Source organism: Panthera uncia, chromosome D4, assembly GCF_023721935.1.
Source record: "Panthera uncia isolate 11264 chromosome D4, Puncia_PCG_1.0, whole genome shotgun sequence".
Lineage (NCBI taxonomy): Eukaryota > Metazoa > Chordata > Mammalia > Carnivora > Felidae > Panthera > Panthera uncia.
Genome location: NC_064807.1, coordinates 90,856,351 through 90,880,052, shown reverse-complemented (window position 1 = coordinate 90,880,052; position 23,702 = coordinate 90,856,351). Strand labels below are relative to the sequence as shown.

General features: G+C 63.4%; 1 protein-coding gene across 3 annotated transcripts; it reads right to left on the bottom strand.

Annotated features, from left to right (window-relative positions):
• Positions 1 to 397: 397 nt before the first annotated feature.
• On the bottom strand, positions 398 to 22,729 carry TRAF2 (TNF receptor associated factor 2). Of its 3 annotated transcripts, none has more exons than XM_049631863.1 (11): positions 22,583 to 22,724; positions 14,269 to 14,478; positions 13,350 to 13,428; positions 13,011 to 13,109; positions 8,126 to 8,287; positions 7,059 to 7,133; positions 5,540 to 5,614; positions 3,769 to 4,116; positions 3,110 to 3,281; positions 1,523 to 1,671; positions 398 to 932 (listed from the first exon to the last, which is right to left on the bottom strand). In XM_049631863.1, exons 2-11 carry the CDS (start codon positions 14,454 to 14,456, stop codon positions 714 to 716), a joined length of 1,566 nt encoding a protein of 521 aa, XP_049487820.1. In that variant the 5' UTR covers positions 14,457 to 14,478; positions 22,583 to 22,724; the 3' UTR covers positions 398 to 713. The 3 variants fall into 3 exon arrangements, with proteins under 3 accessions (XP_049487820.1, XP_049487818.1, XP_049487821.1); XM_049631861.1 differs by having other exon boundaries at positions 3,110 to 3,287; positions 22,583 to 22,722; XM_049631864.1 differs by having other exon boundaries at positions 826 to 932; positions 1,523 to 1,801; positions 3,110 to 3,287; positions 22,583 to 22,729.
• Positions 22,730 to 23,702: the final 973 nt, after the last annotated feature.

The following is a 23,702-nucleotide window of genomic DNA, read 5'->3' as shown; positions in this document are numbered from 1 at the left end:
TGGCCAACAAAGAAGATTCCAGAAAGGAGAACGGCTGGCTTCCGCAAGGCCTGCAGGAACAAGCATGGAGTGTCAGGGAACCCACGTAACTGCTCAGGGACTTGGTGACGCAGGAAGGGACGGGGCACTTGTAGGGAAGGGACCGAGGGACGGCAGAGAGCCAGGAGGCCCCTGTGAGGGTCAATGCCACCGAGGCCAGAGGCGAACGGATACCACTCACCACAGAGATTTAACAGTTTAATAACGACTCCTCCACAGCCCGACGGGGCAGCTACCGCACCACGTCTCACGGCAGGGCCCAACGTGCACCCCACGCTTGCCCCGGGGGCGGCTGACGGGAGGCCCTGAGGACACAGAGCGCCCTCCCTGCCCGCTGGCCTGCACAGCAGGACCTCTCCTCAGAGCAGCGGCCGGGCCTGAGCGCGTCCCTTCTCTCCGGGGGCCAAAGGGCAGGACAAGGTGCCGGCCCACCTTGCCCCCTCCGCTCGCTCCGCCCCGAGCACCTACACGGACGGCCCTCGGAGGGACCGACGGGCCTGCAGCCCACCCCACGCAGCCCGGGCTGAGCGGCCTCTCCCAGGAGGCGGCCCCGTCCCGGTGGGCCACGAAGGCGGCAGGCGCCCACCCGCAGCGAGGCTCAGGCCCAGCGTGGTGGCTCCTCACCGAGCCGCCGGGCCCGGCTGCTCCTGACCCCTGACCCTGGTGGGAGGCGGCTAGAGCCCCGTCAGGTCCACAATGGCCTTGATGAAGATGGCGTCATCGCGCACGTAGGAATTCTTGGCCTCCATCTTGGAAACGGGGCAGAAGAGGGGGCAGCCGCTCGCGATGTTCATGTCGCTGACTGGCCTCTGGAAGGAGGACGAGGTCACGTCGGGTCTAAAGGCGTCGATCACGTGCTCCCGGTTGTTCTGGTCAAGCAGCATTAAGGTCACCTGGGGGAGAGCGCCCCGCGGAGGGACAACGCTGAGTCACGGCCCCCCCGCTCCACGGCTACCGGGTGTCAACCCCGTCTGGGTGATCTGCGCTCCGGCACCTTCTGTGACCAACCCCTAGGATCCCAGGCTACAGTCGGGGCTACGTGGAGCTGCATCGTTGGTGCCTTTTCTTATGTTCACGTGGCACACGTTTCCTCGCCAGAGGGCTCACAGAATACCTGCCGCCCTCCCCGAGGAACAGCACTTTTCAGATGCGCTGCCTCCACCAGGAAGACCACGGGGCTGGCCCGGCACGGCGAAGGGGAAGGACGACGGCACCGGCACCTCCGATCCCTCGCCCAACTGTGACACGAGAGCCTCAGGTACCGTCTCCAGCCGTGGCCCTTCCTCTGAAACCAGCCCCAAGGCCGCATCTGGAACCGCTGGCCCTAAGTGGCCGGAAGCCCCGGGGCCGAGCGGGTGGCGCCCCGGCTCCACTGCAGCGACAGAGCCACGTGAGGCCCTGGGCCCAGGAGCCTGAGGGCCCATCCTGACAGCCTGCCGCCCACCGGGGTCCCCAGAGCGGCCGCTGGGACAGCCTCGCGTACCTTTTGGTTGAAGGGCCACCGCAGGAGGGCGTCGTTGGGGCCCTTCATCACCACAAAGAAGAGAGACAGGTGCGTCCCGCGCCCGGTGCCATCTCCGTTCAGGTAGATGCGCAGACACATCTTGTAGCCGTACCTGCTCGTGTAGAAGGCTGCAGGGGGGACGGGAGGGAGCGTCAGTGAAGCCAGGCCGAGGGCTCGTGCTCCCCGCAAGGAACAGAAACGCAGGGACAACACCCAGGTTGGGGGCACGTACTTCTCCTCTAAGGACGCAGTTAGTTCCTAGCGAGAACAAACGCCCAAAAGAAAAATAGGTAATTAGAAGAAACGTTTTTAGGGGCGCCTGGGTGGCTCAGCTGGTTGAGCGTCCAAGTCTTAATTTCAGCTCAGGTCATGATCTCACAGTTCGTGCACAGATCTGAGCCCCGCGTCACACTCGCTGCTCTCAGCACAGCGCCCGCTTCAGAGCCTCTGTCCGCCCTCCCGACTCTGTCTCTCCCCCACTCACACCTGCTCTCAAGAGTAAACATTAAAAAACAGCATTTCTGAAAACCCTAAATGTAACCCCAAAACAGAACCAGCCGTGAAGTTCGGGGCGGGGGTGGGGCTTGGCTCTAGTCAAAAGGCCGTGGTCAGACCTGAGCCGGGGCCTGGAAAGGGCACAGTGGGGGAGACCCTGGGACAAGCCAGAGGCGACATTCCCAATATCCAGCATGGCGCCCAGAGACACGCAGGAGCCCAGACACGGCACGAGGCCGGGCACCCCCGGGAGCGGCCCTCACGGTCTTCCTGCCCGTGGCCCCGGAAACCACCCTCCCTCGGCTCCCCGGACACCAGCCCGCTCCGGCTGCGCAGCTCTGCCTGAGCACAGACGAGCGTCTCCCGGGGGCGCGTCACGGGGCCACCCCAGCTGGAGCTCACGCTCAGTTCTCTATCAGGTTCCGCCAGAGCTAGACCCGGAGGAAAGCTGATCGGCAGGCACGCTCCCACTCCCGAGGAAACGCGCTAGCAAAAGGAGCTGCCTGCTCGCATCCAGTGCAGAGGGGCCGGCCTCCCGAACACGCCGCTCCCCACGTGGCAGTCGCCTGTCCCAGCCAGGAAGACAGAGCGTGAGCATCCGGTTCCAGGGGACGGCGCGGTCGCGGGCGGGCCTGCCTGCGGCCCTGTACCCGCCAGCAGGAGAGGCGCCCCGCCCCTGCCCCCCGCTCGCCCGGGCTCCGAACACACAACCACGGCAGCAACTTCACCGAAGTAAACGGTAAAGGGCGCCCGTGGGGTGGCAGGCCCCTCGGTGCGGGGTGGAGGGCCGGGCTCGGCAGGAAGGGCCGTGGGCCGCGCGTGGCCCTGGCAGAGCAAGGGAGCCCGCCGCGTGGACGAGCGCCGCCCTCTCCCCAGAGGTGCCTTCCAGGGAACACCCCTGCGAGTACCCGCCCGAAGTTCTGTGCGTGAGGGGAGTCCCGGCCCAGGCGGCCACCCGCCCAGCCCGCGTCCTCCCGCGGAGGCGCTGCCGGCACAGCAGGGGCCTCCAGCCCGAGGGTGCGTGAGTAGCTCGGACACCAGCAGCTCCGAGGACAAGTTCCAGAACGGCACCTGGAGAGAAGATGGCGGGCGTGCGGCCAGCCACAGCTTCCTGGCGCTTCCTGGCGAAATCCGAGATCTTCCAGAGAAACACGCCGTCGAAGGTGGACGCCTCCATCTCGTGGACCTTCTGCTCCAGCTCGGCCATGGCCAGGTCCTTCAGGCCGATGCTCCTCTCCAGCTGCTGCACCTGGGGGCGCAGGGGGCCCCGTGAGGGTGCCGGCGGGAGGGGCTGCGGGCCTCAGGGGCCACCTTGCATTTCGCAGGACGGCGCTTAGGGAAGCGCCCCCACGCCCACCTTTCCACCGACTTCGAGCAGGACGGCTTCTCCCACTGCCCGGGGCTTGACCGGGCTCAGCTCGTAGGGGAGCTCCGTCCCCACAACACCCCCGACCCCACCCGCGCCCGAGACTCGAGAGCTCAGTGTCAGGAAACGCACTTGTGGAACCCACAGGCCCGAGAGGAGGGGCCACCTCCCAGAGGCCTCCAGCACCCCGTCAGGCCCATCGGTGCACACGGCTCCGAGAGGGACTCCGGCTCAGACACAGAAGCGGAGAAGCAGGAGGAGCGTCACGCCGGAACTCAAGGTGCCATCCCTGAAATCCCAGCTCCGAGGCCCCGTGGTGCCCCGGGGCCCGCCCAGACTAGCCCTGGGGGCCCCGGGCCCAGACCTTGTTACTCAGGGCCTCGATCCTGTCCTGGTCCAGTCGGTGCTGCCGGCCACAGGCCTCGGCGGTCATGGCCACCCTCTCCACCTCCCGGTTCAGGACGCAGACGATGTTCTCGAAGGTGGCCGTCTTCCTCTCCAGGGCCTCACACCGCTGCCGGAGCTCCGCGGCCTTGGGGAGCTCGGCCTCGGGGTGCAGCGTGCCGGCTTCCCAGCCCCCGACCTCGCCTTGGCCCAGGAAGCGGCCATCGGCCCCCGACGGGTGCCTGGCCTCCAGGAGGCCGCCCAGCAGCATGGCCAGGTGCTCCCGGAGCCACTGGGCCTCGTGCTGCTGCTGCTTCTCACTCTCCACCTGCAGAGGGAAGACGGGGAGGCTCACGGCGCCGCACCCGCACTCGGCTCGGCGCCAGAGCCCCACGGACGTGCCGCAAGGTGCGGCGACGCCTCCGCGTCATTCGCTTGCCGGCACGTCACCTGTCGCTGGTGTCACTGTCTTTCCAAAATCCAAACCTTCCTGGTGACTCGTCTGCTTTCGTGTGAAGTGACAGGAAAGAAGACACGGTTTAAAACTGCCCGGGGTGGAGGGTGGGGGGGACCAGTAAAGCTAAGCTTCTTCAAATCCTCTTTATCGTACGGTTCTGACCCGGCGGCCAATTTCTCCTGAGACTTCACGACAAACTTAAAAAAGTTAAACGCTCCCAAAACACCAAACGAAGGAAAGAACAGAGGCCCCGTGAGGCACAGCGCCCAGGGCGCAGCTCCCCAGCGGGGCTCTGACGGGACGCCCCTGCCAATCCGGAGGGGCGTGTGTGAGGCCTCAGGTCAGGATGAGGTCAACAGGCTCAAGACGACACGCGTCCTCAGCGGCAATCGCACTCAGGCCACGGTGGACTCTGGCCGCTGGAAGGGCGGTGGCTGCGGCGCCCGGGGCCAGGCCTGGCCTCGGGCGGCGCCCAGGGCGGGGGGCCCAGGGCCTGCATGGGAACGGACCGCCACCACGTCACCAAACAATGAGCAACGGTGGGAGGTGACACCAGAGACCGGGTGTCAAGGCACCAGGTGACAGCACAGCCGGGGCTACCACCCTTGGAAGTTTCTGAGGAGCAGAGCACCGGCCGTTCCCCAGGCCCTCAGAGAGCCCCTTGGGGGACAGACGGTCAGGGAAAACGGCAGAGGCCAAGCGGACGGAGAACCGCCCAGCCCTGAGGGAAGCTGACAGGTCAAGGTCCTGAGGTGGGAACGGGTCAGTGTGCCCAAGGACGGACAAGCCAGTGACTGGTGCAGAGACGACGTCAGAGGCAGCCAGGGCCACACAGGCCACGGAAGTAGGGGAGGCAGGTGGGTCCAGGACCTGTGTGCAGGCAGCATGGGTCTCTGGCTGCCCTGGATGTGAGGCCGGTGACACGAGGTGCTCTTTTTGGGAAGGTACAGAAACAGGGCAGGGGGGCAGGGGGGTAGGGGGGTGGGGGGTGGGCACGTGTCACAGTGTGCGGCCGAGGCCAGAAACGCCCACCAGACACCAGGGAGGTACAAGGCCCTGGGCATTTTCAGCAGAGGGACGCGAGCCCTGACTGAGACTGGGACACCTGACGGCCGAGCAGGTGGACAAGGCAGCAGAAACGGGAGGGAAACCAGGAGGCCAGTCTGAAGGCTCGGCAGATCCGGCATTCGGGGAGAGGGCACGCGGCACGCTTCTGCAGGCTCCGCCCACTCACCAGGATCGACGGGCACCCGCCCAGCCCCCAGCGGACGGACCCAGGGCCCACGGGACTCACCATCTCGGGGCAGCCGACAGCACGGAACCTGCACGGGACTCGGCATCTGCCACATGCCCGGACGTGGTCCTGGAACTGGAAGGACGGACGCCGTCGGTGCCCTTACTCTCTCCTCCCTGCCACCGTCTCCTCCCCGGACCCCACCCCCACCGGCCTGGCCCCTGCGGTCTCAGGCTGAACACGGCCCACAACCCACCACAGGTGTGCACGTACACGCGCACGCACACGTGGCCACGTGGCCTGTGCGTGTCAACGAAGGGAGGTGGGTGCAGGCCTAGGGCTTCAGAACACACGCAGACGCCCAGCCCCGTGCTCGGGCCTCTGCACCCCCGTCTCTCCACCACAGCTCGTAGGACACATTGTGTCGAGGGCCCCCGGGCCCTTGGGAGCGAGGAGGGGCCGGCCTGACCGGGGGTCAGACGCCCACGACGGACCAGCAGGGTGCTGGCACACGACAACGCCGATGCCGACAGGCGCGGAACCCAGAGAGCCCGGCCGTGCACACGCCGGGCACTGACACGGGCGGCACGTTCCGCCAGCAAAGACCAGGGCGGAGGGGGGCACTCGTAAGTGGGCAAGGGCGAGCGGTCCCTCTGCCTCCATCTGCCAGGGCCGTGGAAGAGAGAGACCGTCAGAGCTACGAATGCCAGACAAAAATAAATGAAACGTTAAACTAAGTAAAAGGACAGGGGACCGTGGCCCAAACCACCGCTGACACTTAGGGCGTCAAACACAGAGAAAAGGAGCACGGAGTCTCTCCCCCCGTTGCAAGAGGCGGGCGGGAGTCCCGATGTTCCCGGTCAGGGATGCGGGCCAGCCCGGAGCGAACAGCTCCCAGCCTGGCTCACGCCGGGACAGAGGGGAACTGGGAGTCCCGAGAGCCCCTATCTGCCCCCACCTCGGGGGTCTGTCATGGTGCCTGTGGGCGGGGCCTGGGCTCGGCCAGTCAGCACACTTTCCCCGGTTTCCAAAACTCGAAGCGCACTCCGTCCGTAAAGGGTGATCTCAGACTAGAAAGCCGAGGCGGACGGCAGCTCAGCACCGAGACGGCCTCCCGGGGCCGCCAGCCCAGAGGCGTGCGCGTGAGTCCCAGAAACGAGGCCGCCAGCGTGGTCCACGACTGACACTGTGAAAGCAGCCGTAGGCCGGGGCGGCACACGTAAGCCACCAGGCCGAGGGGATCCGGCACCGAGATGCTCCGCGGCAAGAGGGCTGAGAACGCACGGAATCAGGCAAAAATCCGAACCGGAAGCGTCAGTATGAAGCCGCAGTACGTTCTCTCTTTACCGGGAGCTCGGAGCCTGCCCCCAGCCCTGCGGGGTTCTGGATGCAGGTGAGCGTGCGCGCAGGGGTGAGACTGAGCGGCGGCCAGCATCTCAGGCGTGTGCGACTTCTCCCGGGCCGGGTCACTTCCACCGTGGGAAGCGTAACAGAACAGCGGCCCACGGGCCACCACTGAGCACGGGGCACAACGCGCACGCCCCCGCCCCGTCGTCACAGGCGCCAGGAAACCACTTACTTTCTCGCGGGAGATCTTCTTCTTGCCACAGCCGTCACAGGTCAGGGGGAACTTGGGGCAGACTTCGTGGTGCGCCTGAAAGACAGCGGTCAGGAGCCGGGGCGTGCGTGAGGTCACCCTTGCCGCCTCGTGGCCTCGTTCCGGGGTCGTGGCTCCCGAGACCCCTGACGGGGCGGCTCCCACAGGCACTCGCAAGTGTCACTTGGGAGGGTCAGAGCAGAACCCCCTCTTCTCCATCTGGCAGCTCGGGGCCACGTGAGGACAAGCCATCCACGGCGACCAGGGCAGAGCACCGCTGCTGGTCACCCGAACTGAAACCAGGCCACTGAGGAGCAAGGCCGTGGGATGTTGAGACCCTGGCCCTGTGAGCGGCCAGATGCCCCGTGAGTGGACGCGCTCGGGCCTCTGGACCGAATGGTCTACAGAATGGGGGTCTGAGGGGCACAGCAAGGACAGACGTGCAGCCCAGCTTCTTCAAGGAACAGCGGCAAAAACAAACAAACAAAAAACAAGCAGCCCCGCAGAGCACAATTAAAGAGACCTTGCGGACACACCATCAAGATGCAGCGTGGGGACCGTGTGGACCCCGATCCCGACAAATCAGATGTCGGGAGACACGGGCACCAAGTGAGCCGGGGATGGCGGGGAGTCGCCGCTGAGACCCGGAAGGGACGGTGGCATGTGCAGCGGTCTAAGAGCAAACGTGCTCAGAAACACATTCTCAAAGTTTCCAGGAGACGCGACACAAAGCCTGGGACCCCCTAGCAAGCAGGGGGAGCCACGTGGCGCCAGGCGCGTGGGGACACGGACATGCTCCAGGGAGGGTGGCCCAGGCCTGGCGCTGCGGCTCCCTCCGTGTGAGTTTTTCTAAAATAAAACAGGTTTTTAAAACCACTCGGCTCTGCCTTCAGATCCGCCCGAGTTCCTACCAGGAACCTTCCACCCCGCTGGCTGCGAGCGGCGGACTGGTGGGACGCGGCGAAGACGCCACGGCGGCCGCGACGGCGGGACGGCAGGCTCAGCGTTGGGGCTCGAGGAGCTAGGGGAGCCCTGCCGGACGCCCTCACCTTCAGGTCGGCCCAGCAGCAGGGCGCCCGGCAGTGCCTGCAGCTGAGGCTCCTCTCCGGGCACTCCTGTTCCGAGTGCCGCTCCTTCTCTCCGAGGCGAACCAGGCCTCTGCACGCCGGGCACTCGGTCAGCATGAACGGGCAGTGTCCTTCGTGGCAGCTCTGGCAACAAAGGGAGCACGGCGTCAACAGGGCACGCGGCGGACACGGTGCGCACACAGCTGGCCGTCCCGGCTGCGGCTCCGCTCAGGCTCCGACGCCAGGCGCCGGGCCCCGTCCCGAAGCCACAAGCACCGGGCACTCATCCGCTCCGACGCCCGTGCTCCAGGGGAGGCGGGGGGGGGGGGGGGGGGGGGGGGGGGACTCCACGCTAGCTGGCTGCACCCCACCCACGTGACACCCCAGGGATATCCCGCCCCGTTGAAGCTCCAGACTGACACTCAGGGACAACAGGATCACTGGCCAGAGAGTGAGAAGGGCCACGGAGCCCAGGCCGAGGCGGAGGGCCGGGCGGGCGGAGGGACGAAGCCGGCTTGCTGGGTGCAGGGCGGCCAGGGCCGGAGTGGGGCAGGCTCTCGGTGGACAGGAGGCACAGGAGCGCTGAGGGCCGATGTGCTGGGAGGACGGACCACAGCGGCCAGACCGAGCAGAGGAGGACGGGGAGCCCACCCGCTCATCCCACGCCCGTGCTGACAGCCCACAGGCAGTGGGCCCGGGGAGGGCACGTGCCGACCCAGGGAGGCAGGGCCCGGCCCGGGGTCCCCCAGTAGGAGGGAGGTGCAGTGAGGAGGGCGGGATGTGCTGTCTCCCGGCTGGAGCCACGGAGCCGCGAGCGGGGAGAGTCGAAACCGGTTGGAACCCGGCTGAACCTCAGCTGCAGGACGACGCTGTGGGAGGGGCTTGGGGCAGAGAAGCCGGTGGGTGGGTGGCGGGAAGGTGGGAGAGGCAGGAGTGCCCCCAGGGCGCCGGTCCCCCACCAGCCCGGCACTCCCTGCGGGCGTGGCGCGAAGTTCCCAGCAAGGGGAACAGCAGAGGGGTGCCGGGTGGAGAGACCTCTAGGTTTGTCTGCCGTCCCTTTTATTGTGTCAAAACACGCACGACACAAATTTACCATCTTAACCGCTTTTAAGGGCATCGAGCACATTCACGTTGTTGTGCATCGGTCCCCAGAACGTATTCATCTTCCCAGACTGGACTCTGTCCTGTGACACACGGCCCCTCCCCTCCCCTCCCCCGGGATCCGACACCTCCAGGGCCTCCGGTAAGCGTCCACTCCTACAGAACGTGTCCCCTGCGACGGGCTACTCTCAGCACGGTGCTAAGTTTTAGGTAGGACACACGAGGCCACATCAGGGACGACGTGGGGCCTGCTGGGCAAGGAGGCAGAGGTGGCTGCGAGAGGAAAGTTCTAGACCGGCCAGAGCAGAAGCAGGCTCAGCCACTCCAGCGAGGTTCAGGCTGGGCAGCTCTGGGCTGCGATGCCCGAGGGGCGTGGTCTTTGGGGTTTCCCTGCAGAATCCCGGTTGTGGGGTACCTGAGGGGAGCAGGGGAGCCTCCGACCTGCTCTTCCCGAGTGGGGAACAGGGTGGTCGTGTCTCCGTCCCGCGCCAGGGGCCTGGCTGTTGGCGCCAAAGCCCAGCATGTACAGGGCAGAGGCCACGGGTGAGCCCCAGGGATGCGGAACGCGTGGGGTGTCCTTCCCGCACGGTGTGGAAACTCTGGATGTCACGTCCGGTGGCGCCCACGCCTCCTCACGGACCCCACGTCACCAGTCTCCCGGGGCAGGCACCCCTGCCCTCTGACTTCCCACGGGGACACATACAGACCAGATGCTACATTCCCAGCCAGCCGCCCTAGTGACCCCACGGCAGCCCGACAGAGCACCCCATATGCTGCCAGGTGAGGTCCCAGCCTGTCCAAAGAACACGCCGTGGACTGCCTGGCTGCACAAAGCCCGGGTCCTCACAGCCTGCGCCCGGCCTCCCTGAAGCACCCCCACAGCCCCTGGGCTCCTCTGCTCCCTGCGCACAGCTGCTCGAAGGCTCCCGGCTGGGCACACGGCCCGGTCCCCCACCATCCACCTGCACTTGCCGCAGGGTCCCTGGGGCTCTGGCAGGTGGATGTCACATACCCCACCACGATCCAACAACAGGCAGCGCCCGGGCCACACCAGGTACACCATAAACACTCGAAATGAACCAAGGACAAGTCTCAGAAATGATCATGGCTCAGAGTGGAAAAGATACAGCGGCTACAGCTGAGGTGCTTGGGTTTCATTGAAGGCGTGTTAACACATAACATGGGAGTCCCCAAGGGAAGCACAGAGCAAGCAGGCACCCCCGGGAGGACTGAGGGCATGCGGCCCCCTGCTGACGGCCGCCCCTGGGCCCGGCTGACGGTGGAGGCCTGAGTTCATCATCCCAGGGCCTCTCTGGAGCAGGCACTCAGCACGACCACCCTCGAGGGATCAGAGGGACCACCTTCACGTCCACTCGGAGAAGCACACGCCTTGGAGAAATCAGCCTTTATTCAACCAGAATTCAAACTAAGTGTCTCGGTGAAAAGAGCTGTGCTGACTCTGAATTCACAGGGACGTGCAGGACATCAAGCAGGCTTGACTCGGTCTCCCCTTTCAACTGTGACCACTGGTCACCCCTGTCCCCCATCCCGCCTTCAGCGGAGAGCTTCCCCCCTGCCAGCCGGCCCCTCCTCTGCCTCCAGCCGCAGGCTCCTGCACCCGCCCCCAGAGAAACGGCCCTGGGGCTGTGCACACGGGCACCTCTGGCACCTGGCAGGCGCCCCACTAACATCTTTGAACTGGAATTTTAAATTATTGGGTTCTCAGAAAATACCAGGCATCGTTGCAAAGGAAAAACCTATTCAGAGGCTAACCGGGACTCTCCGAACAGCTCAGCCACGGCTCAGGCGTTTCACAACACCACTGCTCCCGGCCCCGCAAAGGGCAGCGAGCCGGCTCAGAGAGGAGGGCGGTGTGCACAGAGGCCTTGATCTCACCCAGGCCCGTGACGTTCACGGCCAGGGACAGGGTTTGCCAAAGGCCAGGCCCAGTGTCCCAGAGCAGCGCCCGCCCTCCCACGTGACCAAACCCACCCTCTCAGGGACTTTCCGGGGCTCTCCGGGCCAGCCAGGGACTTTCCAGCCTGCATGCCTGCAGGGCCGTGGCCGAGCCCACAGGCTGGCTGCGGTCCCTGGCCCTCAGCCGGAGGCCCACGAAGCCACCGCCCACCCACACCGCGGGCCTGGAGGCAGCAGAAACCGGCCTTCCAGACCGGGAGGTGGCGGGGGGGGGGGGGGGGGGGGGGGGTGGGGGTGGTGGTGGTGGTGGTATTCCACCTGTCCCCAGGGGGTCTCTGGGTCCCTACAGAAGGCAGCACAGCCCACTGTGCCTACTTCCTGGGCCCACCAGCCCCCAGAGCCTGCTCGGGCTTCCCACCCTCCCGGGAGAGACCCCAAACCCCAAGGCCTGCTGTCGGGACAGCCCCGGGCAGTAACGGCTGCAGGCCCGTGCTGCTGAGCAGGGCCGCCCCGCTGTGCGGGTATGGCCGGGAGCCTCCGGGTCTCACTCCCAGGAAGGCAGCAGTGAGGGTGCAGGGAGCCGAGAGCTGCTCCACTCGAGGCCCCAGGCGCCTGCTGGATGGACAGCACGTCTCACCTTCCCCACCAGAGGCTCCTCCCTGGGTACGGCCAAGCCGCTCCCCTGGAAACACGCGGCTGAGAGCCCGAAGACCAAAAAGGCTAGTGGGTCAACAGAACGAGGGAAGGACGGCACACAGGCCGGGAGCCCGGGTCCCAGTTTCAGACCCAATGGGCCCTCCCTCACCGTCACGACTCAGTGCCCAGGGCCCACCCCACGACGGGGCTGTCCTAGGGCCCGAGGCAGGCCTAGCTCCTGAGCCTGAGCCTAGGAGAGCCAGGCTTCCGTACCCACAGCCTCTCCGGCCTCGCCTATGGGGCTGCCCATCTGAGAGCCCCACCTGCCGCTCCACGCCAGTCCCAACCTCTTGTCCTGGCGACGGCCTGGCTGCTTCTTGCCTCTCTGGGTTTCGCTGTTTCAGGGCTGTCACGGGAGTGGATGGCCACAGGACCGGTCCCCTAAGTCGGGCTCCTCTCACTGAACGGAGTACCCTTAAGGTCTGTTCATACGTGTCACCATTTTGTTCCCTCCCTCTTACAGCTGAATCCTATTCCGTGGTGTGGACTGACCATGTCTTGTCTGTCCCACCGTCAGCTGGCGGATGCTCGGCTGCCATGACATTTGTGCACGAGTAAGTGGGCTGTGCCAGTTAAGAGGACGGCCGAGCGAGCGAGCGAGCTGTGGACGCTGCGCGAGGGCGGGCAGGTCCGGTCACACAGAGGCCCCGCTGTACCAACGCAGGGACGCACGCTAGCCCTGCCTGGCTGGGACAGGCCACGGCAGGATGGGAACAGCAGCCACCGCCCTGTCACTGGCCAGATGCCTTTCTGTGACCGCAGATCGAACGTGGCTACTCCTGCAATGCCCAACGTCTAGACAGTTCGAGAAAAGAAAGCCCTAGTCTGAAGACTCACGGAAAAATCCCACCGAGCAAGAAAGCTACTTTCCTGCACGTTCAGCCCCGCAGAGCCAGCACAAGGTCCTAGCGCACCCGGCCCCCTCGCCGCCACCCGCCACAACCCTCCACAGATGACACCGGGCCCGGCCAGGTGCAAGCCCCACCCGAGGCCACAGTCCCCAGGCCCCTGGGTCCACACGCGGGTCGTCAGCAGCCGCCGCCTCCTCTGCAGACGTCAGCCAGGCTCGCAGCCGGCAGGCTCACGAGGGCTCCGCGGGCTGCTTTGGGGACGGGGTCCAGGCTCGAGGCCGAGCCGGTGCGGGGGCCCCTACCTCATACTCTTTAAGGGTCCCCTTCCAGGTGCAGCCGTCGCTGGGACACACGGCCGGCAGGCTCTCCACCTCCCTGCGCGCAGCGTTGTCCGGGAACGCCTGAGGAGAGCATTCCTAGGTTAGGCCTCCACCCGCTGCCCCCTGCCTGCCCCGCCGCCAGCCTTCCAGAACGAGGCCCGGCGGCAGACGCAGCAGCTCCAAGCTCTAGCGGCCACGGCCACCGGGGCAGCGAAGGCGGGTCCTAGCTGCCAGAACGCCATGAGGCCATTGGTGTCACTAAAAGAAACATCAAAACGTTTTCTGTGTTTTGACGTTTTTTGCTTACAGACTTTCACTTACCGAGCCGCTTTCCAAAATAGAAATGCCCTCTTCGTATATCCCTTCGTGAACACAGGCGGCACAGTTCTGAGGCCCGGAGCTGGGGGGAGAAGGGAGGGGCCGGCCATCGAACCCGCTGCAAAGAGCAGAGAGCACTAGGCCGCCCGCCCAGCGCCACTCCTCGCCCCATTCTGCACTTTCTAGACTGAGATGGAATCAGGGAGGAGCACGCATCGACGTCCAACGTTTAAGACATTTAGGGGCGCCTGGGTGGCTCAGTGGGTTAAGTGTCCGACTTTGGCTCAGGTCACGATCTCACAGTTTGTGGGTTCAAGCCCCGCATCGGGCTCTGTGCTGACAGCTCGGAGCCTAGAGCCCGCTTCGGATTCTGGATCTCCCTCTCTCTCTCTGCCCCTCCCCTGCTCATGCTGTCTCTCAAAAACAAACCTTAAGAAGGAAACAAGTAAATAAAAACAAAATACTTAAAACAGGGGAGAGGATTCCAATCCTCTAACGGTGACCCTCCCGCTGTGAACAAAGGTGCTCTCTGGTGGCTCAGCTGGGCGCCCAGGCGTGAAGTGCTGGCTCCCTGGGCCCACCCACCGGCCCTCGACGTGCCAGTGGCCCTCAGACCAGACTTCACAAGCTCCTGGGGACATGTGCCTCCAAGGCACACGCAACATGAACCCCAAGTGTGATTTTCAGCTGTCTTGTGCCCACATGACACGCACGGGCACCCACGGAGCAGTGGCAGCAGACGGGCTCTCGTGGTGTTCGTTTCACTCCCTGTGTCCACGCTGCCCCGGCAACCCGCGACCCCTCCTCTTCGGTCGCTAACTTCACTTTCCTATCTGCAGCGCGCCTCTGCCTTCGGGGGGTGTCGCCGGGAGCACGGCCCGACCCGAGGCCGAACCCGCCACCCGCCACTGGCCCCCAGTACCTCAGGATGCTGGTCAGGCAGTAGGAGCAGTAGCGGTGGCCGCACTGTGCCTGGAAGGGCCTGCGCAGGACGTTCCTGCAGGCCGAGCACAGGTACTTGTCCTCTGGCTTGGTCCCCAGCAGGGTCTTTGAGAAGCCGGGCTGCAACACGTCTAGGGAGCCGGGAGGGGTCACGCTGGCCGCAGCCATGGGAGCCGCGAACCGCCACGTCCTAAGGAAGAGCACAGAGCAGGAGAGGGTCACGCAGGGGCCTAAGAGCCGCCTCGACTGCAGAATAACCCCCCGCGGAAAATGGCCCTCGCCCGGCGGTGAGGGGTCGGGGTCGCCAAGCCGAACAGTGGTCTAGAATCAGAGAACCAGGATTTCAGCACCGCGGGGAGCCCTGCAGACAATCTAGTCCCATCTCCCACCACAAACACGGAAATCGAGGCTCGGCCAGGGTGGCGCTCTGCCCACGCCGCACAGCTGCGCCGGCGCGCCCACTCCAAAGCCCCCAGGCCAACAGGCCATCCTCAAGGTCACCTGGCCCGGCTCGCTGACCCACGGACAGAGCGAGTGCCGGGATCCGGGAGGCCACCTTCTGGCTACACAGCCATCGGCAGCCCTTATCCTCGTGCCTTCCTGTCTCCCCCAGACCTCCTACAGATCAGCCTGGCGTGCAGGAAATTCTGACCTGCCTGTGCTCGGGCCCTAGGCAGCCCCCAGGACGCGGCCACCCCACGCGTCGGCCTCTCCAACGTCACCCCTGACAGCAGGCACGCAGCCTGCCGGGCACCACCGCTCTGCTCCCTGGCCACCATCACCAGGGTGCCCCCTCTAGAGAGCTGCCCGCTGCTGTGCACCAGGCCTTGGCAAGGCCCCCAGGACACACGAGCTGGACAGGGGAGAGGCTCCCACAGTGTTCTGACCCCTTGTGTGGGACGCACAGATCAACAACCAGCATCTCAAAAAGCCAGAAGGAACCGTACCTGCTAACCCTCCAAGCTGGACAAGTACCCAGGTGCCACCTGAACACGCAGCACGTTGACCTCAGAGCCACCCTGGCCCGTTTGCAATCGCTCCAAAGAGCTTTCTTCCCCAAATGCCCCTGGAAACACAGCCCCGTGTCTTCTCACGGATGTGCGTGGGGAACACGCCAACTTTCGAACCAGGATGTTCTGAAATGACACCTCTTTCCAACGTTCGTGGGGCTGTCTTCCCTGGCCTAAGCTGGTGTGACACCACAGGAAGCAGCAACAGACGGTGTGCCCCTGTCTCCCATCTGCCGGGCACAGCCACTTTCAACCAAGGCTTCTGGACTCGTAGTCGGCGAGGCCTCGCTTGGGCCGCGTGCCAGAGCACACAGGCATTTGCTCCTCCAACCACAGGACATATGAGGTGTCGTGCCCGAGGCCACTTGGCAGGAGGCCACGGCGCCCTCTCACTGGTCCACACACTCTCAGCACGTGTGGGCGTGTCTGGGCCCCTGCCCCATCCATCTGTCCCTCTGACGAGCGGGGGAATTCACTCTCTCAAGCCCGACGGCACACAGAAGCGCTACGAGGCGCCACTCACTAAAGCCTTTCGGTAGACGCCGACAGTGCAGGCCAGGGCAGCCGAGGAGGGAGGACCCCTCAGCCCACGCCTCTCAAGGCCACGTCCAGATGTGCTACACAGAAGCACTACCAAGAGCGAAGGGCTCGTGAAAGTCCACTTACTCTCACGAGGTGATTTCACGAGCCATCAACGACGTACAAATCAATGCTCTAAACTAGCATTGATTAGCGTTAGCGGGGGCACGCCTGGGTGACTCAGTCGGTTGAGTGTCTGACTTCAGCTCAGGTCATGATCTCGTGGTTTGCGCGTTCGAGCCCCGCGTCGGGCTCTGTGCCGACAGCTTGGAGCCTGGAGCCTGCTTCGGATTCTGTGTCTCCCTCGCTCTCTGCCCCTCCCCCACTCGTGCACGCGCGCGCGCGCGCGCGCACACACACACGCACTCTTTCTCTCTCAAAAATAAACACTAAAAAAAATTTTAAAAATCACTGGTAAAAAAAAAAAAGCCACACTTTAGATCTCTACTCCGTATTTATTACCTTAAATGAAATCCAACATCAAAAGTAAAGGAGTGTAAGCACAAGACCGTGTTACACGGGGGCAGAGGAGACTAAAGTAAGAAACCAACAGCCCCGTGACAGTACGAGGATTACAGTGATGCTTTCTTTTGAAAGCCTCACTGAGCAGCCTCCCCTACAGTCTGCGAGACAAAGCTTTATTCTGGCACCGACATTCTGTCTTCTCGAAACCAGACCCGGCTTCTTGGCCGACTGATCACACCTTCTTCGGCTGGTCCCACTGCCCTAGCCCATCAGCATATGCTCCCATTAGACGTACAAGCCCCACACGGGTGGTCTCTTTCTGGCCTTGACCTCTGCCAGCTCTGGCCAGACCTCGATGACCTCGCGAACACAGCTTAGTCAGCGGTCACTACTACCCGACACAGCTGGACGGCGGGGATCGGTATTTCTGTCCTAAACGCGGAGACAGGCCCTGGAGGACCCACGGATTCCACCCAGCGCCACGGCACCAGCCCCCGGGTCCCGCCGCGGCCCATGCCACGCCTGGGGAGTTCTCGGTGCTCGCGACCTTAAACGTTGTGTTCAAATCTCGTTTATAACGCATTTTAACTTTTACAAACCATAACGAAAGACATCACAGAGACTCAAAAGCACTGCCCCAAAATGTAACGCTTTGAAGGCCACCAATACATCAAGTCCCGCCGCAGTGGCGGGCTGCCTGCCCCGACCACAGAAGAAAACTTCCCCATCCCCGCGCCTGGACTTGACTCCCTGGTGGCCTGCACATGTCCACCCATCTGGGCCTCCCCAGATGACCGGCGCAGTCAGCAGCCCCGACACAGGCACCAAGGACGGTGGGCGGGGCGGCCACCGGAGAACAGGACTCGGGGCTCGTGGGCACCCCAACCCGGAACCTCAACATCCTGCTGGCCCTTTCAAGCTTCCCGCCTATTTCCCAAATACTGACTCTCTCGGGTAAGTTGCTCATAACCAGAGCAACTCCACTGGCAATGAATGCGTGAACGAGGACTCCCATGCAGTCTGCCCCGGATCTCACATCAACTGATTCCCCAAAAACAAGCTCCAGTTAACTTCCGTACAACAGATTCACATTTTGTTAGAAGGGCATCTCTATCAGAGACGAGACAGTATTTACAGAATAGTTCCAGTTACGTGACGTTTGAGAACAGGCAAACCAGCCCACGACAACACAAGCTGGGAGGTGATGACGTCTGGCTGCACGAGCCTGTGGCACACGAGACGTCTGCTCTCCTTCCCGGTTCCTGGCACAGAGCTCCTAAAACCCCTGGGATTTCCAGAGCAACGGGGCCAAGGGAGCACCTTCTGTGACTCATAAGCCCCTTTCACGCCGCCCCCTGTGAGGGAGGAGAGGGGCCGGAGACTGACCTAACCACCCATGACCAATAAGGCAATCGATCGTACTTTCGTGAAGGAGCCCCCGTAACACCCGGACCAGGGAGGTTCAGAGCGCTCCCGGACTGGCGATCTGTCACCGTGCCGAGAGGCTGGCGCGCCGGAGGGCGTGGGGGCCTGGCAGCCCTGCCCCACACCTGCCCTGTGCATCTTCCCACCTGGCTCTGCACGGAATCAGTGTCTCCCTGAGTTCTGCGAGGCACTCTGGACTCAGTGAACCCAAGGAGAGGTCACAGGAATGCCACGTCTGGCGTCAGAAGCGCTGAGTACAGAAACGCAGGCGTGCCGGAGAGGCCCGGGTACGCAGACGACCGCGCACCGAGCTGTACCCTCAGCATCTGTGTATTTTGCTGTACGTGCACCTCAAGTTCCAAAGGAAAAGACGGAGTTTCGGGAAGCCTGGCTGGCTCAGTCGAGGAGGTGCAACTCAATCTCGAGGTTGTGAGTTCGAGCCCCACAGCGGGTGTAGAGACTACTTAAATAAATTCTAAAGATTAAGAAAAAGATGTAAATCTCTAATTACGGTATACCCATACACGTTTATCCAAAATAACTCTGTCTCACGATACTAAAAATGGTAAAGCAGGGCGCCCGGGTGGCTCAGTCCGCGAAGCACCCGACTTTGGCTCGGCTCATGGTCTCACGGTCCGTGAGTTCGAGCCCCACACCGGGCTCTACGTCGTCAGCGTGGATCCCGCTTCGGACCCTCTGGCCCCTCTCTGCCCCTCCCGGGCTCGCGCGCACTCGCACGCCATTTCAAAAATAAATAAATAGTAAAAAAATAGTTTTTAACTGCAGAGAACCCGAAAGTCAGGTTCTGACAGGAAGAAGCCCCGAAAGAGCGGTGCATCTGGCACCGTGTGCTGCCCTGCCGTTTCCTCTGCTGCAGGTGGAGCTGGAGGCAGCCCCTTCACAAGCCCGGCGCCCGGCCTGGGTGCAGAGCACGGGGACACCTTCACGTGCGCCGACGCTCTAAACTAAGGCATTATGAGCAGACGTTGCAGGTGGGTGAGTGTGTGTTTAATATTTACTTTTGAGAGAGAGGGAGAGACAGAGTGCCAGCAGGGGAGGGGCAGAGGGGGAGGGAGACACAGAATCCGGAGCAGGCTCCAGGCTCCCGGGTGTCAGGACAGAGCCCGACGCGGGGCTCGAGCTCATGAACAGTGAGTTTGTGACCTGAGCCACCCAGGCGCTCCTACGTGTTTCTAGTCCCAGGTGCTGGCGCGCGTGCCTTCGTACCACCTAAACGTTGATCTTGAGTCTCTCTGATTAAAAACCAGGGCTCTCAGCAGGGACAAGGTGATCAGTCATGATGCAGCGACTGTCCCTTCGTTCCACCCGACCCAGCTGACCACCCCGCCCGCCTCCCCTCTCCCTGACCTCTGAGTGTGAGTGCCTGCACATCCCCAGCCCCCTGGAGAGCTGGGCCCCCCTTCGGTCGCTCCAGTGGAATCCTCAGAGACCTCTCTCTCTCTCTCTCATCCACCGTCTCCAATGCATCAGTAGATCCATTGGCTCTACCCTCCACAGACCCCTGGAATCTGACCACATTGCTGCAGTCAGGCCTTGGCCACCATCCACTGTGTCCTGAGCCTCCACCCTTCCTCCACCCTGCCCGTCCAGGCATCTCTTTCTCAGCAAGGCCTTCCCTGTCACCTGTCACCGACGCTGCACTGTGCTGGCCTCCTTGTGTGGGCCTGTCCCTCTGGAATGAAAGCTAAGCGCCAGGAGGCAGGGACTGGGAGGGCAGGAGGAGGGACCCAGGCCTGGGCACGGGGTGCAGGAGCGCCCTCCGGGCTTTCCGGGCTTCCGCTCATCCACGGACTCCGGTACCCGTGAGGCCAGCCCTTCCTCCACACCATTCCAAAGTGGGGCACGCCGATCCCGGAACCGGGATGAAGTGTCCCTTCAGAGTCATGCCCCTATTCTCCTCCTACCCCCCACCCGCTGAGTCCTCACCTCCCTAAACCACAACCAGGTCACCTGCTCCACTGCCCACTGGGCCCTGCAGGGGACGCGGCCTCGATGCTGCTCCCACTCAGAGCTCGCACATCTCAGCTCAGACCCCGGACGGCTTCCGCTGAGTCTGCCTCTTGCACCCTCCTCACAGGCTCAGCACCCTCTGTGCAGGGGTGAGGCCCTGTGGTGGGACAGGGACATGTCCTCCCTGTGGACACAAGAACCAGGCCTTGAGAGTGGTCCTCACGCATCCCCATGAAGGAGCGGGCCCAGTGCAAGGAGAATGGCACACCGCCCACAGGCCTGGACTCCAGAACACGACGAAGATGTGCTCCCCATCCTGGGCATCATCTGCGGGGTGTGTGGGTAATTTCTTCCGGGTTTTCTTCTCTGGACCTTCCCGCCCTGGCCTCTGGGCATGTTCGTGATGTCCCGCCGTGGAAACCCACCCGGCAACTGCCCACCGCCAGACAGGGACCCAGATGTGGCCCTCAAAACACAAAGTGAAAAGGCCTTTATCCTCCCGGAGAAAATGCGTTCTCCAGCGACCAGCGAGTGCGGTACATGCTGTGCTCTAGTACCCAGAGCATAACCAATACTGCAGGACGAACCTGGTCCCCAAGTGACATTCGCATTTATTTCCCTGGGAAGTTTAGAAACCGCTCGAGAGAGAGAACCCCTCGCTGAAAGCCCCCTCTCCTTGGAGCCCCCTCCGAGGGAGCCAGCAAGGCTCTCTCCATCACACGGCACGGGTGTTTACAGCCTGCCCTCCCCCCTCCCAGGACACTGAGGCAGGTAACAGGAGAGGACCACAGGATGCAGAGATCTGTGACACAACACAGCAGGACACCGGAGGCAAGGACCAGCACAGAGGCCCGAGGTCACAGTGCATGCGTTTGGGGACTGCGGCCACGGGGATTGGGCTCTATTCTGAGAACCAGGTGTCCGGGGAGAGGGGAGGGATCTGCGTCTGCTCAGATGCGTGGAGACGCCACTTCTGGAAGCACCGAGGGGCTCTGTGGCTTCCAAAGGCTTTAAACAAATCAACTCTTAGCATTTTTGTTTTTCTAAGATTTTTGGGAGAGAGAGACAGTGTGTGAGCAGGGGAGAGACAGAGAGCGAGGGAGACACAGAATCCGAAGCAGGCTCCAGGCTCTGAGCTGTCCGCACAGAGCCCGACGCGGGGCTCGAACCCACGGACCGCGAGATCATGACCTGGACCGAAGTCGGACGCTCAACCGACTGAGCCACCCAGCCGCCCCTTGTTTCTTGATTCAAGCATTCGCGAATACCGTGGTGCGTAAATCACACTGCAATTAAGCTGTTCAAGAAAAATAAAACTCGAGCAACAATTTCGGGGTGACTGAGACCTGCACCTAAAACCAGCAACCGAGTCGACAGACGGCACTGCCCTCCAGATGCCCCCTCTGCTGAGAGCGGCTGCGCTGGCCCAGCACGCCCCCCCTGTGCTCTGCCCCACACTCGCTGGCTTGCTCGCTCGCTGGCGTGCACTCTCTCTCCCTCACACACACACACACACACACACACACACACACACTCTCTCTCTCTCTCTCTCTCTCTCTCTCTCTCTCTCTGTCCCGGGCTCCTCCACAGACAGTTCCGAGCGGCCCCACTCCAGGATCTGGGCCTCACCTTCATCACGGGGACGCTCACCGGGCTCCTGCCCACACACGGGACACCCCACCTCTACTCACAGGCTGCAGGACGCGACAGTGCTGTGACTGGCACCCTAATGTGACAGCTGATCTTTGAACGCGGGTCTGAACTGCCTGGATCCGCTTCTGCACAGACTGCTTACAGCCCGTTACAGTAAACGTGCTTTCTCCTCCCTACGAGTTTACCATTTTCCTCTCACGCACGCACGGTCAGAATCCGGCACCCCACACACAAGGGGGTCTGGGGCACCCGGCTCTTCACACGATCGCCAGGGCTTCTGCCCAACCGCAGGCTGCTAGCTAAGTGAAGGTGGGAGTCGCAGGGTGCTCACTCCGCAGTGGAACGAGACAGCATTTAGTGTGGCCTCTGCACGACGACCCGAAAATTTGGGAAGCGTTCCCATTTCAAAAAAAAGAAGGGAAGAAAAAAACGTTACACGCAGATTTTCAACTGCGCAGGGAGGGGGTTGGCGCCCCCACCCCCTTGTATGTTCAAGGGTCAAGTGTGAAGGCTCCGGAGCCACAGGAGGTGGGGGGGCTGAGGGCAGGGAACCCAGAGAGAGCCGGTGACGAAGACAGGCGGCAGGAGACACTGATACCTCCAGGATAAGTCGCAGGGGCGAGGGCGCAACAGGGTGAGAAAAGGTGACCCCAGAGGTCCACCCACCACCCTGAAGTTCAGGGAGCTCGTCCAGATCTGAAACAGGTGAGAACTCGCCCCTCGGAGGAAGAAGGGAGCACCAGGTAGGCAGGGGAGCCCACAGCTGGGGTCAAGGCAAGGGGTACGCGGCGCACAGGCCAGCAACCAAAGTTCAAGGCAGCCAGGCTGGAGGGTGGAACGCTGTGACCCCGGGTCGTGGCCCCCCGGCCGTGACCTCGCACAGTGGGCCGGGGCGTTGCGGACGGCATGTCACCGCGTGGGGACCCCGCGCCACGGCCCCCGGCCGGAGCCGCCGTGGACGCCCGCGGGCGTTCGCGAACTTTCCTGCGCCGGCCCCGCTCCGACTTTCAGTTTCCGGCTGCCCGGCTCCGAAAAATCCCCTCAGGCCCGCGGGGCGGCGACCCTGCCGCCGGGGCCCTGACTCCCCGGAGCCGCCCGCCGCCGCCCTGGCCACCGCCGCCGCCCCCCGACCCCAACCCCCACCGCGACCCCCACCGCGACCCCGACCCCGACCCCACCAGCTGGACTCACCAACGGTCGCCGCGCGCCCGGAACTGCACGCCCGCCCAGCCGCCGCCGCCCCCGCCGCCGCCGCCGCCGCCGCGGACCCGCCCCCGAGCCCGCCTGACTGACTGACGCGGGGCCCTACCAGGAGCGCTCAGCCAGCCGCAGCTGGCTCCGATTGGCCAGTTATCTCCCCCCGCCCTCCGCGTTGGCCCGCCCCCCTGACAGACTGACACGGGACCCAACCAGGAGCGCGCCGGAGCCGCAGCGGGCGCCGATTGGTCAGAGCCGCCGCTGCGTGGGTACTTAAGTTGAGCCCAGCCCAGGCTCTCTCCGAGCAGAGCAGGTGGGTGCCGGGCGTCGTGACCTCCTTGTGCGGTGCGGCGCCGGCCTGCGCGAAGGTCTTCCGTGCTTTTAACCTCCTGAGAGCCTGGCCGATGCCCGCGAAGGGCCAGCCCGGGCCGCGGGCACGGCGGCGGCACCTCCCCTCTCCCCGGAGTCCTGCTCACAGCTGGGCCCCGGTTTGGGTCACAAGTCTGAAAAAAAAAATTAAAAAACCACCCTGCTCACTTAAAGAGTATGAAGGACATAAGGTCGGCTGTCGGGGTTGTGAAATGTTCTACAACCACATAGCGGCGATGGTTGCCCAACATTATGAATGTACAAATGCCACTGAATCGTACCCTTTAAAATGATTTCAATGGTGAATTTTATGTTGTGTGAATTTCACCAGCAAACAAAGCCAAAAACGGAGGGCCTCCTGACACATGGAAATGTGGAACACGCAGCATCTAGAAACAAGGCGGTGGCCTTAGCAGAAAAGGGGGGCAGCGCCGGGGGGAGGGGGGATACGAATGTTGACCCCATCACTTCCTCCCCGTGTGTGACCTGAGGCCAGTCTGTTTCTTGATGTGCCAAAGGACAGTTGGGATAAAACGGATTATCTCTCACTAAACACAGCTTTTGCCAAATATGTGACAAACATCTCGTTTTGTCTCATGCCAGTGTTCAGAGGTGGCAACTGCTCACTCCATTTTGCAGAAAAAGAAATAGAGACTCAGAGAGGTGAGATTCCTTCCCCCAAGTCACACAGCACATTCAGCACCCCCACTCTGAGGGGCTCATCTGAGCAATGGGAACAGTCCAA